The 13,872-nt window shown below is 42.2% G+C and overlaps 1 protein-coding gene across 3 annotated transcripts in view; it reads right to left on the reverse strand.

Moving 5' to 3' along the window:
- The window catches only part of GPATCH2L (G-patch domain containing 2 like), a 54,403-nt gene extending 46,256 nt beyond the window's left edge, over positions 1 to 8,147 (reverse strand). For 2 of the 3 annotated variants that reach the window (XM_034993060.1, XM_034993063.1), the window contains exons 1-2: positions 8,083 to 8,147; positions 5,112 to 5,783 (exon numbers count right to left, since the gene is read on the reverse strand). In XM_034993060.1, coding sequence (XP_034848951.1) covers positions 5,112 to 5,773 — 662 coding nt within the window. In that variant the 5' untranslated portion in view covers positions 5,774 to 5,783; positions 8,083 to 8,147. Of the gene's footprint in view, positions 1 to 5,111; positions 5,784 to 7,553; positions 7,658 to 8,082 lie in introns of those variants that run through there. The other variant, XM_034993061.1, reaches the window with a different exon arrangement.
- Between the last annotated feature and the right edge of the window lie 5,725 nt (positions 8,148 to 13,872).

A 13,872-nucleotide genomic window follows, 5' to 3' on the forward strand; every position in this document is an offset into this window, starting at 1 on the left:
TGCCTCCTACCCCAAACACAAATGCACACACAGAAAACACTAATTCCCTATCCAAGTGTATTCTGGGAGTTAGAGCCTCCAAATAAAGACAGAAAGATACCGACTGGGAAGTACAGTAGCTCCCCCTTATCCACGGCAGATACTTTCTAAGACTCCCAGTAGATGCCTGAGACTATATAGTATTTAACCCTATATAGACCATGTTTTTTCCTATACATACATATCTGTGATTAAGCTTTATTTATAAATTAAGCAGAGTAAAAGATAAGCAATAACTAATAATAAAATAGCACAAGAGAGTATAATATAAGTTTTATGAATGCAGTCTCTTTCTCTCAAAATATCTTACTATTCTCACCCTTCTTCTTAGGATCATGTGAGAGGATAAAATGCCTACGTCATGAGATGAAGTGAAGTGGATGACGCAGGCGCTGAGAGGTTGTTAGGCTACTACGACTACTTCTGATATGGCAGGAGGAGGATCATCTGCTTCCAGACTGCACCTTACTGCAGGTAACTGAAACCACAGAAAGAAACTGTGGATAAGAGGGGACTACTGTAAAGGATGGAACAACACTCTAGCTCAAGCTGCAGCTGCCTGATTTTCTGACTGAAATGGACCTTGCATTTGTGAACAAAGATCTGACTACAGAGCAAGGAGGAAGGCTCTCGCTACCTACCTTCAGCGTCGGTTCGGCACTGCTGATGTGGGCTTCCAATCGCACATCTATCAGCCTTGTGGTTTGAGGAAATCTTGACAAGAGGCCAACTCTAGGTCCTAGGTTCTGATGATGTGAGTTTACAATGTTTTATGTCTTTGTAAGTATTTTAGTGGGCAGCTAATGCTGCTTATCAGATGCTTTTTAAAATATGAAGTTGCAGGGCGCCTGGGTGGCTCAGTCGGTTGAGCGACTGCCTTCGGCTCAGGTCATGATCCCAGGGTCCTGGGATCGAGTCCCACATCGGGCTCCCTGCTCTGCGGGGAGCCTGCTTCTCCCTCTCCCACTCCCCCTGCTTGTGTTCCCTCTCTCGCTGTGTCTCTCTCTGTCAAATAAATAAATAAAATCTTTAAAAAAAAAAAAATATGAAGTTGCAATGATGCACTGGAATGGGGCTGTGGCTGAAAAGAATGACAGAATCTCAGTGTCGGAGGGACCTGAAAGATCATGGAATGCAACCTCTCCAACTCTACACTAACCCAGTACGTGGTCAGCAAGGCCCAGGCTTGAACCCCTTCAGTGACCTAGAACTCATCACCTCGTGAAACAATTCATTTTTAGAGTGGAAATTTTTGGAATGTTACTGAGACAATATTTAACTCTCTGTCCTTCTATACTTTCCTACCACTGTCCCCGAGAGTCACACAAAATAATCCGAACACATTTCTTTCAAGAGACAGATCTTCACATACAGTAGTATCAAATCCACCTTCCAAGCTGTCTTTCTTAGTTGTTCCTAAGGATATATACCAGCAGAACGTTGAGTAAATCTATGTAAGCACACCACGTACCTATTTAATACTCTCAAATGCAACAGTACCATTTGCAACAATGGTAAATGTACTCTTGGTCAGCATCCCCAGTTATGGAATGGAAAACAAAACCACCTCAACCTACCACATATATTCTTTCCCACAGTTCCAGTAGCCCCTGATTAATGAGCTCCACTTGCAAAGGAAGCTACTTACCTTAACCATGAAATAATGAATGCTATTGATCCAACAAGCTCCTGCTATAGAGTGTTACTGATCACCCAATCTTTGGTTAAAATGGTCCTCATTTAGCAATTTCACTGTCACAAACACCTGGAGCAAAGCATGCTCATAATTAAAGAGTTTGGGGGAGTTAAAGTGAAAGGTGATGGACAGAGATCTCAGCTTCCTCCCATTTATTCTTCTTCTGAGCTATTGTTTGTGTCAGAAGGGATATTGATTTTCTATAAAAATAAGAAAACAAGAGGCACCAAGGGGCCGCAGAAGGTCAGCCTGGGCAGGAGAAGGAGGGGGGAGGTTTAGCACTCTATCTCTGTCACTTGCCTTCCAAGAGAAGGGAATATTTTTTTCCTGTGAGATCGGCCTCTAATACATCACCTTAGGAAGGCTCCTGACTGAGACTTCAGACCAACACCAAACCAATTCACTTATAAAAGAACAGAAGCTAAACTATATTCAAAGGGAACAAACAAATGATATGTTAGTGGAGAATAGAGCAAAATTAGGCTATGAATCACCTAATAGCTGCTATATAGACTATATGAATAAAGACAAAAAGTAATTTTACAAAAGAACTGCTCCATTTTAGAATGTAACACACACACACACAGGAAAATATTAAAATAACAACTGATCTTTTTGTAGGTATAAAATACTATTACATCATAACCACTTTCAGTTCCTCAGAACTCCTAAGGGATTGGTTGGTGTAGAACTGAACGAAGAACACAAAAAGAGAAGTAAAAAGAATTACTGGTCAAGCTTAAAACTATTCCATGGTTAATTAGTAAAACGAGTTTAAGGAAATTAGAAATAAAGCTCTCCGGTTGAGACATATACTTTCAAACCTAAAACATATGACACACATTTTTTTAAAAGAATTCTATCTACTGACGAGGCTTAATTTAGCTTAATGATCACCTTTATCCTAATAATTTTACAAGTTGAATCATACAGGCTGACAATCTTTAATACCACTGATAAAAAGCAAAGTTCTAGGGGCGCCTGGGTGGCTCAGATGGTTGAGCGTCTGCCTTCGGCTCAGGTCATGATCCTGGAGTCCAGGATCAAGTCCTGCATCAGGCTCCCTGCTCAGCGGGGAGTCTGCTTCTCCCTCTGCCCCTCACCTGGCTCGTGTTCTCTCCCTCTCAAATAAATAAACAAAATCTTTAAATAATAGTAATAATTGAGGGAAGAAGATTTTAGTTCCATCTTACTTGAGAGACTGAATATAACTTGCAGTCACCTCTCTTTCTCCACAGAGTAAATTTAGGGGGAAAAAATACAAAGCACTTCTGCTCATAACTACAGATGAATCAACGTAAGTCGAGGCATATTTAAAACTCCTAAATAATTAGATTCTAAAGAAGAATTATTCTCATTTTAGGTCTGCTACTACTCAACCTATTATTCCCTCATAGCTACAAGGACTTGGGCATCCATGTTATTAAAGAACTCTGAAGTCATGGACCAGGCAGATAGCACAAATGGGGGGGGAACAAGGTCTTCTCAATTTGAAAAGAGTAAGAATTTCCTAAGAATTGCTGCCTACTTCAACTTATTAAGGCTCTCATATAACTAGAATGTTTATTATTACAACCTAACTATAACATGCAATAGATGTGTCTGGGGTAAGAAGGAACTGGAAAGACTGAAGTGCCTCACTGCTAGATTACTTACAGACTCTGTATCTGGAACCATTCTTGGACTGTTACCTTAAGAGTAGACAGAATTAGTCTCTTCACCTACAATTATTTCATAATTTAACAAGAAATTCTGGGGAGAAAATATACACAAGCTATCATCGCAAAAAACAATTTTTAAAAATCACTATTTTCAACAGTAAATTATTTGGTATATAGGTTTGATACCAAAACAAACTTAAATGCCTCAAATGAGGATTTTGATATTGTAAAAGGCTGTAAGTTGACTAAACATTTATTTGATTAAAAATAACAACAAACAAACCCTTTATAACCCCAAATCATACATATAAATTGGGCAAATAGGTCTCAGGATATACATTAAAGGAAAATTAGGGAAGCCAAATTATAAGCCTATCTGGTTGTTCAGACTGGCAAATATACAGTTAGTCAGAAAAACTGTTAAAACTGGATTAAAAATCATCCATGAAAGGTACAGGGATAAACACCTAAGCAGCTTTCCCTATTACTGACATAGCTTCACCTCATAGTTCCTAAGATTTATGTCTTTGTTTTTCAGACAAACTTCAAAAGGAAAGTCCTAAGAAAGGCCACACATTCTACAGGTGTAAAAGCTACGATGAGACGGAAAAAGAGCCATGGAAAAGGCACACTAAAGGGCAGCAAAACATGGTGGTTAAGTATGAACTTCGGAATCAGGTTCAGTTCCCAGTTTTGCCACTGGGTGACCTTAGGCAAATTATCTAAATGCTATTAACCTCCATCTCCTCTTCTATAAAATATGAATAGCAGTGCCTACCATACAGTGGAGTTCTGAACATTCAATTGGGAAAAGGCAGCACCCACAGAGGCATTTGCTTTGATACTATGAAGGGGATGGGAACAATGTAGGGATGCCAAATATCCTGTAAAGCATGGGACAGTCCCTCACCACAAAGAATCGCCCCATCCAAAACACCAAGAGCATCTTCCTTGAGAAACAGATATCATGCTGATATTAAGAATAATACTAAAGTATCAAGGTGGGGATTATCAATGTTTCTAGGACTATCTGAGATATAAAAAACAAAGTCACTGAAAACTACACTGCCATTTTAAACATACACCCAACAGACCCAAATGTTTCTGGCTCGATGACATTTGTTATAAGACTAATGGGATTCAGTACCGTTACTTTCAAAGCCCACCATGTGTTCAGACAACTTGAATGCCAGCCATAAAAAATAAGCTCCATACAGTCAAACTGAAAGTAGCAGACAAAAGAATTATAGCCCAGTATCTAAAGCCATGACTCTTGATGGGGAAAGGCAGCTTACCAGGAAAACACACAAACTCCATGTGCCTGGCACCAGCATTTTCTCACGTACACAAACACACACCCCAGCCTCTGCTGAGACCCTCGTTCTAACAACATCTACGTATGATCTACATGGCATAAACAGCAGTAAATTGTTTTTAAAATAAAATTCATGGTTACGCATGTGAAGTACACATTTTAAACCATTTTTAGAAACAAACTGTTTCATTATATGTAGCCTCTTTGACATAGGGAAATAGAATGATGAATGTACTGTAAAAAATTAGAGATAAACCCTAGCTGATTGCTTAAAGGAGGGCTACAAAGTAAACATTACAGTGGCTGCTTTGGAAAGAAAGTTGAACTCATCAAGACTGTGGATTTGTACTTGGGGTAAAAATAACTAGGAAAATCTTTGACTGAGTAAGGGAGTTCTCACCATTCTGACATGTTCTCATCAGAGCCCTGTTTTGCTTCATCTGCTTCACACTCCATCCTTTCTTTCCTTCCTGTTTTGCTTAGGAAAGTCCTATTTTCTGCTGACTCACACAACCCATGACCTGAGGAGGTCCAGGGAGTATTCTCCTTCCAGCGGGACAGACGCTGCTTCTTAGCAGACTTGAACCTGCAGCCTCTCTCATAGCTCCAATCTGACACCTTGAGCTTCTGCTGGAGGCTGGCAGCCACCTCTGATGTCACCCGCTTCACCTTCCGCCGGCGCCGCAGCGGTCGACATGGTGCATTTTCGGTAAAGGAGTCAGATTCGTGCCAAGAGTGCTGCTTACTCTTAACCATGGCATTGAGAGCTGGGTGCCGTTTGGCTACCATCGTGTCATCAGAGTCACTAAAATTGGCAACAGGGGCCATTTCTCGACAGTCCTTAATGGCCTCATCGAGACTGGACTCAGAGGCCTCACTGTAGCAGCAGGTATGCTCTGCCAGGTGAGTGAAGTCTGAACGGCGCTTCCGGCCTCTCCGTTTGCGAAGCTGCCGCCTCTGCTGGCGAGGGCTCAGGGCCATCTCCTCCCACAGCTCACCAAGCTTATTCTGCTCAGATGTCTGCTCCAAGGCTGAGGCTAAGTCATGTACCAGCTCATCCATGAGGCCACATCTGCCAAAAGAAAGTTCAGGAAAAAAGAAAAAAGAAAGCCTGAATAGGATTCTGTTGTTTAGAATAATTTTATAAAATAGACCATTGCACTGCAGAATCCACCCTATCTACAGAAAATAAAGTCACCTTTCATCTGGCTACACTTAAGACTCTGTTCCTCCCATCCATGTACCTTTAAGCCACCAAAAATAGGTGTTTGGCCCTTGTTAGGTACCTCAAGTCAACATGTTCTTAAAGCACACACAAAAAAAATCACTCATCAGATCACAACTAAGATATTAGCAAAAATGAGCAAACCCAGGGAAATAAATCTTTCCCCCACTTTTCCCCAATTAAACTTGTCACTAAATTATCTGATGATAAAATCCAAAAAGATTAGAGAAAGTCTCATTAGACAGGAGCAGAAAAACACAAAACTTCAAAACCATGGATAAAGAACTATTCCATGGTCTGGGGTTACTGATAAGAATGCCTGCTTGTGTTCCCTCTCTTGCTGTGTCTCTCTCTGTCAAATAAATAATAAAAATCTTAAAAAAAAAAATTTTTTTTAATTTAAAAAAAAGAATGCTTGTGCAAGGGAGGAGAAAGACAACTTGGTGACACGCCTTAAGGACCACTGCTTGCAGTTTTAGTGATCTAAGAAATTGTAGTGACCCAGATGTGTACCCTGAATGGAAAAAAGGGACTACGTCTGCACCCATTCTGGTCCCAACTACCACCTGGAAGCTGGCAGGGAAAGAAATTTACCAGGTATGTCATGTATTTTTTAACAATTAGCAACTTCTTAGCTCTTCTCCCATCCTTCAGAAAATTAAGTGATTATAATTATGTGCTTTAGTACCAATCACACAAAAGCAGGATATAACTGAGGCTGAAATGAAGGGACAGATGGAGCCTCTAAGATTTCTAGCTAACCACTTTCTAAATTTTTCTATTCATTCTTGTCAAACCCTCTTACTTCAGGGGTCACCTCAGAGGCAAACCTTCTAAGGGATGAGAGCAGTAGGAGCAATTTTCAAAACGCCCTTTTAAAGGGAAACGTCTAATATAATTTGTACAACTCCTTATTAAATACATATTAATTTAGCATCTTTTCCCTAGCCCTTAAGCCCAATTTCAAGGCCATAATTAGAATTTAAAACTGTGTGGCGCCACTCTTAGACCGTATTTCCATTCATGCTGTTTACATTCTGCAAAGGACTTTCTAAAACCTATTTTCACGCTGTCCTATGCCAACGAATTCAAAGGCAAGAAAACAGTAGGCTGGCTTATCTGCCACATGGGTGGGAGCAATGGGGACACCTAGTTCCAAAACTACCAACCAAACAAAACGTCTCAAAGTTTCAAAAGCCACACAACATAAAATGACCACGTCCCTTTAAGCAATACGAAGTAGTTTAAAACGCCCTGACTGGGGTTTGGGAGACAACTGCCCCTAAGACAAAAACAGATGTGGGGACAGCACGTCTAAACCTACTTCCTTAATAAAGAACTACTGCTTTAAAACTCAGGCAGAACTGTACACTTTAACGTGGAACAACGTTACAGAACAACTTGCAGCTATTTGTGCAGAATCCTTTCCTATCGAAAGGACTGCAATTCGAACAGTTGGCGACAGAACCCTGAGCTTCCCACACCGTCAGTCTCGGGTGCACACTCTGAGAGGACCCCCTTGTCCAGCAAGCACTCGAGGAGAGGAAAGGTAAGTCACGCAAAGAAAAGAACGGGAAACGGATAGAAGTTAAAAAAAAAAAAAAAAGGCAGGCGTACGGTCGGAGCGAAAGACGGGGTTGCGAGAAGCTGGGACGGAGGCAGGCGGCAGGAAGCAACTTCTCATTTGGGCTCACCAGGGCAGGGAGTCAGCCCTTCTCGGGCAGAAACTGCAAAAAAAAAAAAAAGGAAGTCCTGGCGACTAAACTCCCTCCGTGATCAGGGGTCGCAACATGGCCACAGATGTGAGAAAGAGCTTGTCTGGAAGGACTCTCCTCCACGCCCCGGCCCGCCCCGAAGACTAGGGCGAACACGGCTCGGGACACCAAGCCCTTCCGCCGTCGTCTGCCCAAAAGAGCCAGAAAGAAGAAAGGAGAAGGGGTGACTGTAGCCCCGGAGACGCCCGAATCTGGTTCCCCGGGATAGGGTCGATGGGCCCTGAAAAACAAGGCCCAGCCACCCTCGCCCCTCCCGCCAACCTCCGCAGCCCGGTGGCAGCTATGGCCCCTCGGCCTTGGCCGATAGCCCCGATCCCCGCTGGCGCCGGCCCCCGGGACCCCGACCCTCTCAACCCACTCCTCCCCCTCACCAGCTGCCGCAGCCACCTCCAATGGCCGCCGCTTTTGGGGCCGAGTCTCCCCGCCGGGGTTTCCCTTTCTGACCTCATTTCCTGTCTGGGCCGGAGGGGTGGGGCAGTGGTGGAGTGGGAGGGGCTATCTGATCGAGAAGGCCCGCCCCTGCCCAGCGCTTCCGGTCCGTGGCCGCGCCCACTTCCGTCCCACGGAGGGCGGGGCCTTGGAGAAGCCGGGAACAGGGGCAGGGGGCCCTAGAGGGTGGTGGTTAAGGGCGGGCGGGGTAAGGGATGATGTCCACATCTGGGAAAGGACACCCCTCCCCAGTCTGGCCTCGTCTACCTTGGGAACGTCAAGAAATTGGGCATTAGGGAGGGACCTCCACCTCGCCCTTGTTTGCTGACCTCCTTTTATAAAGGGTGTGTGAAATTGAGGGGAAATGCATCCTCATTCTTGACTGTGAGAGTTGGCACAACTATTGGCCGGGTACCTTTGAAGTGAATTACTCAGAGTCTTGCAAATACAAATGCCTTGAGCAACAAAACAAGTAAAGTACTATTGGATTAAAACTCTATAAAATTAATACCCATGAGTCTATAGTGACATAAGTAAACTAATGATATGAATACTGACATGAATAAAGTAATAAACAGGGAAAAGAAGATAAATCTCTGGAGCAGAAAAATTCTGAAGCATTTCTGTAGATAATTCATCCTGAAGTATAACTCCCAACTCCTTGAATGTGGGCTATGTGTAGTGACTTCCTTCTAAAGAGTACAGCATGGAAAGAGGGAAAATGAGTGTAGTGGAGACACTAGGCAAGCTCTATCTCAGCCAGGTGATCAAGGTTAACATGAACAGTGATAAATCATGTGGATCCTATGTAGGCTAGCTATGATATGATGAAAGTGGCATTTTATCTCTATGATACTTTCCTTCCAAACCCCATAAACCCAGTCTAATCAAGAGAAAAAAATCAGACAAACCCCAGTTGAGGGACGTTCCACAGAATGCTTGACCAGTATTCCTCAAAATTGTTAAGGGCAAAAAAAGTCAAGGAAAGTCTGAGAAATTGTCACAGCCAAGAAGAGTCTAAGGAAATGTGACAACTAAATGTAGTGTGGTATCCTAGGTGGGATACTGGAACAGAAAAAGGACCTTAGGTAAAAACTAAAGAAACCTGGATAAACCATGGACTTTAGTTAATAATAATGCCTCCATGTTGGTTCATTAATTGTGACAAATGTTCTATATTAATGTAAGATGTTAATAATAGGGGAACTGAGTATGCGGTGTACAGGAACTGTCTGTAGTACCTTTGTAATTTTTCTGCATGCTAACAGTAGTCTAAAATAAAAAGGTTATTTTTTTTAATGCACATGCCTTTTGACCCAGAAATTCTGCCTCTAAGGAATTTTATTCTGAAGAAAAATTGGAAATTGGTACAAAAATTTTAAATTGTGGAGAGAGGGATGAGAAGATTAGAAAAAAAAAATCCTACAACAGGGATTAGTTATCTAAATTATGGTACATCTATGGGATGGAATACCTCTGAAGCCTTTTAAAATTGATGTGGAAGAATATTTAATAAATGAAAAGTCATCAGTTTCTGATTGTGTACATTTCTGCATGACTGTTTTACTTCAATAAAAAGGTTATTCTAAAAATGTAGAGTATGGCTGTATTCATGTGTAAAGGAAATTAAATCTGTACTTGCCTAGGAATATAACTAAAATGATACACTAGACATCATTGAAAATAGTTCCATTATAAATGACTATATCTTCTACCTGTTATTTTTATGGATTTTCAGAATTTTCTTTCTTTTTTTTTAAAGATTTTATTTATTTGAGAGAGAAAGTGTGAGAGAGAGAGGAAGCACGAGCAGGGGGAAGAGGCAGAGGGAGAAGCAGACTCCCGGCTGAGCAGGAAGCCCAACACGGGACTCGATCCCAGGACCCTGGGATCATGACCTGAGCCAAAGGCAGATGCTTAACCAACGGAGCCACCCAGGAGCCCCTTTTCAGAATTTTCTATAGATGAAACTTACTATGTAAAGAATTAAGGGAAGAGGCAAGGAAGACTGAGGTTTGGAGCCAGCATGACTAAGAGAGTGGTCAGTACCATTTGCACAGCTAGAGAAGTCAAGAAAAGAAACAGATTTGGTGAGAAATTGAGTAATTCCATTTTGCACACACTGAATTTGTAACTCTCACAGGAGAGAAAGAAATGTTCAAAAGTTGTCCACAGCCATCAGCCCTCTTTTCTGCTTAAGTGAAGTTCTCTCCCACAAGCGACCTAAGTGTCCACTGATAAATAGATTTTTTAAAAAGATGTGGTGTACACACAAACACACACACACACACAGATACACACAATGGAATATTAGGCAGCCTTTAAAAAGTATGAGATGGTGCCATTTGCAACAACATGGGTGGACATAGAGGGTATTAGGCTAAGTGAGGTAAGTCAGACTGAGAAAGACAAATACCATATGATTTCACTCCAATGTGGAATCTAAAAAAAAAAAAGAATAAACAAACAAAAAGCAGAATCAGACCTATAAATACAGAGAACAAACTGATGGTTGCCTAGGGGAAAGGAAAAAATGGGTTAAGGGGAGTGGGAGATACAGATCTCCAGCTATGGAATGAATGAGTCATGGGAATAAAAGGCACAGCAAAGAGAATATAATCAATAATATTGTAATAGTGTTGTATGGTGACAGATGGTAGCTGCACTTGGGGTGAGCATAGCATAACATATAGAGAAGTTGAATCATTACATTGTACACCTGAAACTAATATAATATTGTGTGTCAACTATATTCAAATAAAAAATTTAATAAATAAAACTATGAACAAAAATTCTCTCTCACACATCATAGCATCGCCCATGATGTCAGTTACAATCAGCTCTGAAAGCTCCTGTATTTCTTGAAATCCAGCTTTTATTTTCAGCTTTCTGCTAGCTATCTCCCCTGCTTTACTCCACGAGCATCTCCAGTTGAGGACATCAAGACAAAGCTTAGTTTCTTCCATAGTCCCTACCAAATCTTCCCCTTCTTCACCGTTCCCTGTTTGGGAAATGTTACCACCATCATGCAGTCACCCAGGTGGGATGCCTCAAAGTCATTTTTAGTTCCTGCTTCTTTCTTATATCCCTTTATCTAGTTAAATGCCAAGGCTCATAGATTTTACTTTTATAGTACTCTTGCGTTCACTCTCCCTGTTTTGCTTTCTCTGTGCCATTGACCTGGGTAGGCAACCACTCTTCTGGATGGTCTGTCCCCAAACAAGCCATTCTCTACACTGGCAGTAGAGTGAGATTCCCAAAACACAATTTCACCTCATCCATCTTTCACTACCTCCTGCATCATACTTGAGCACACCAGATCACTTGCTATTTCTTTTTCAGGTTTTATTTATTTTTTTATTTGAGAGAGAGAGAGAGAACATGAGTGGGGCAGGGGCAGAGAGACAGGGAGAGGTTCCCAAGCAGACTCCATGCTGAGCACAAAGCCTGATGTGGGACTTGATCTCACGACCCGGGATCATGACCTGAGCTGAAATCAAGAGTCAGATGCTTGGGGCGCCTGCGTGGCTCAGTCGGTTAAGCGGCTGCCTTCGGCTCAGGTCATGATCCCAGGGTCCTGGGGTCGAGCCCTGCATCAGGCTCCCTGCTCAGCAGAGAGCCTGCTTCTCCCTTTCCCTCTGCCTGCCGCTCTGCCTACTTGTGCTATCTCTCTGTCAAATAAATAAATTAAAAAATAATAATAAAATGATAGGTACACAAACGTCTGAAGAAATTAAAAAAAAAAAAAAAGAGTCAGATGCTTAACCGACTGAGCCAACCAGTCACGCCTCACTTGCTATTTCTTGAACACTGCTAAGATTTAGGATGATTTAGAGGCTGAATGCCTATGTCACCTCCATGAAGCCTTCCCCTTGCTTGCCTACTCTGTTGGGCTCTCTCAGCACCTTCTGGCATCTTAACTAGAGCATTTGCTCCATTCAACCTTGAATTAGAGCCAGTTATGTGCAAGTTTGCCTCCCCAACTAAATTACTCATTCAACAAATATATTCCGAGCATCTATGACAAGCTCCAGCAATAGAGCTGTGTGAACAAAAATGAAGCCAATCCCATTGCCCCAGAGGTCCTGTCCTAGCCATTGTATTCTCATCAATGCCTAGAACAAAGCTTTGCATGTGGTAGGTGCCCACTAACTATTGTCAATTAAAAAAAAACACAAATATTTGCTTACTAAATGCTGGAACAGGAAATTAGAAGCGATTGCCTCCATCTTAAGAGAAAATTTAAATAAAAGCTCCCACCTTCAAGTGATGATGGTTGTCAGAGGCAAGACCACGCAAAGAAAGAGTATGGCAAGAGAAGCCTGTGGGGTTGAAGGAGACAGCTCAAAAAGAACGAGAGCATCTGAAGAGAACCAGTGTACAGAAGCCAGAAAAGGGAGAAATTTAAGAAAAAAGAGAACCAAAAGGAAAATTGGTGAGGAATAGTTCTAAGGAAAGGCCATCACACTTGGTGACTAAAATCATTGATGACATGGAGTTTTGGGCAGACACAAGCAGATGACAGTAGAGGCAGGAGGGAAGCCAAGGGTAAAGCTCCAGAACTGACTAGCTGCGTCCAGAGCCAACTGCTTAACTTCTTTGAGCGCTTGCTTCCCCATCTGTGAAATGGAGACAAGAATAGAATGTACACATCTCTCCAGTGGAGATTAAATGACATGATGAATGCAAACCATTTAACACAGAACCCAACACAAATTAAGTGTTCCAAAAAATTAGTAGTTACTGAGAAGAGGAAGAGAGTCTAGTCAACAAGTTTCCCTCAATTGACCATTAAAGCAAAACTGTTGGTTGAATGAGAAAATCACCAGCTAAAAAGGATCTACACATAGGAAAAATAATAGGTTTCTCCCTCCTGTGTCCCTGTGTCCTTCCTATAAGACAAACACACACACATACACACACACACACATCATGGGAAAAGCACCTCTGCTGCTGGTTCATTAGATTCCCTGCAGTTATAATAAACTGAGAATTCTCACCATGGCCTCAACAGCCTATGATCTGGCCCCTGCCTATGTCTCGGCTTCATCTTGACCCCCTTCCCCATGCTCACAGAACCAGCCCACCAGGTGCTCTCTCCCTGCACCCCCCAGGGCCTTGGCAAATGCTGTCCTGCAACCAAGAATACCTGTCTATGGGGCTTTGCAGGCATGGGTCAGGGGATCTCCTCATCTTCGAAGTCTCAGCTAAAATGTCACCTTCACATAAAGAACTTTCCTAACACCATCCAAAGGAATTCTATTCCCCTAGCCATTTTCTATCTCATCATCCTCCTTATTCCCTTGTGGCTTGTATCATAATCCAACATTACCTTGTTTATTTGACGTGTACTTGGTTATCTTGTGTCACCTCCCACTAGAACATAAATATCATAAGAAAGGGGACGTTGTCTTTCTTTTTGCCTTTCTATCCCTTGGGCACAGTTTGATGAAGGCAGGAATTCCTCATCCTCTCATCTCCACAATGTTTTTCCATGTCCCCTTTTCCTTGCTTTAATCATCCCTGAACTGATCCAAGACATTCCAGAATCTTTCCAGAATTGTTTTCCAACAGCCACTGGAGAGATGTTACTAATACAAGCAGTGTCCACCAAGGACAGCAGGAAGTGTCAGCATTCACTTGAAAAATGAATGACTCCCAGCAACTGGCCCTCCTCTCTGGGCCCAGCACTCTTTCTGCTTTGTATTTCAAGAAACCTCCCTGGATGCTGG

The sequence above is a fragment of the Mirounga leonina genome, unplaced genomic scaffold, assembly GCF_011800145.1.
Source record: "Mirounga leonina isolate KUSES-001 unplaced genomic scaffold, KU_Mleo_1.0 Mir_82, whole genome shotgun sequence".
NCBI classification, from domain to species: domain Eukaryota; kingdom Metazoa; phylum Chordata; class Mammalia; order Carnivora; family Phocidae; genus Mirounga; species Mirounga leonina.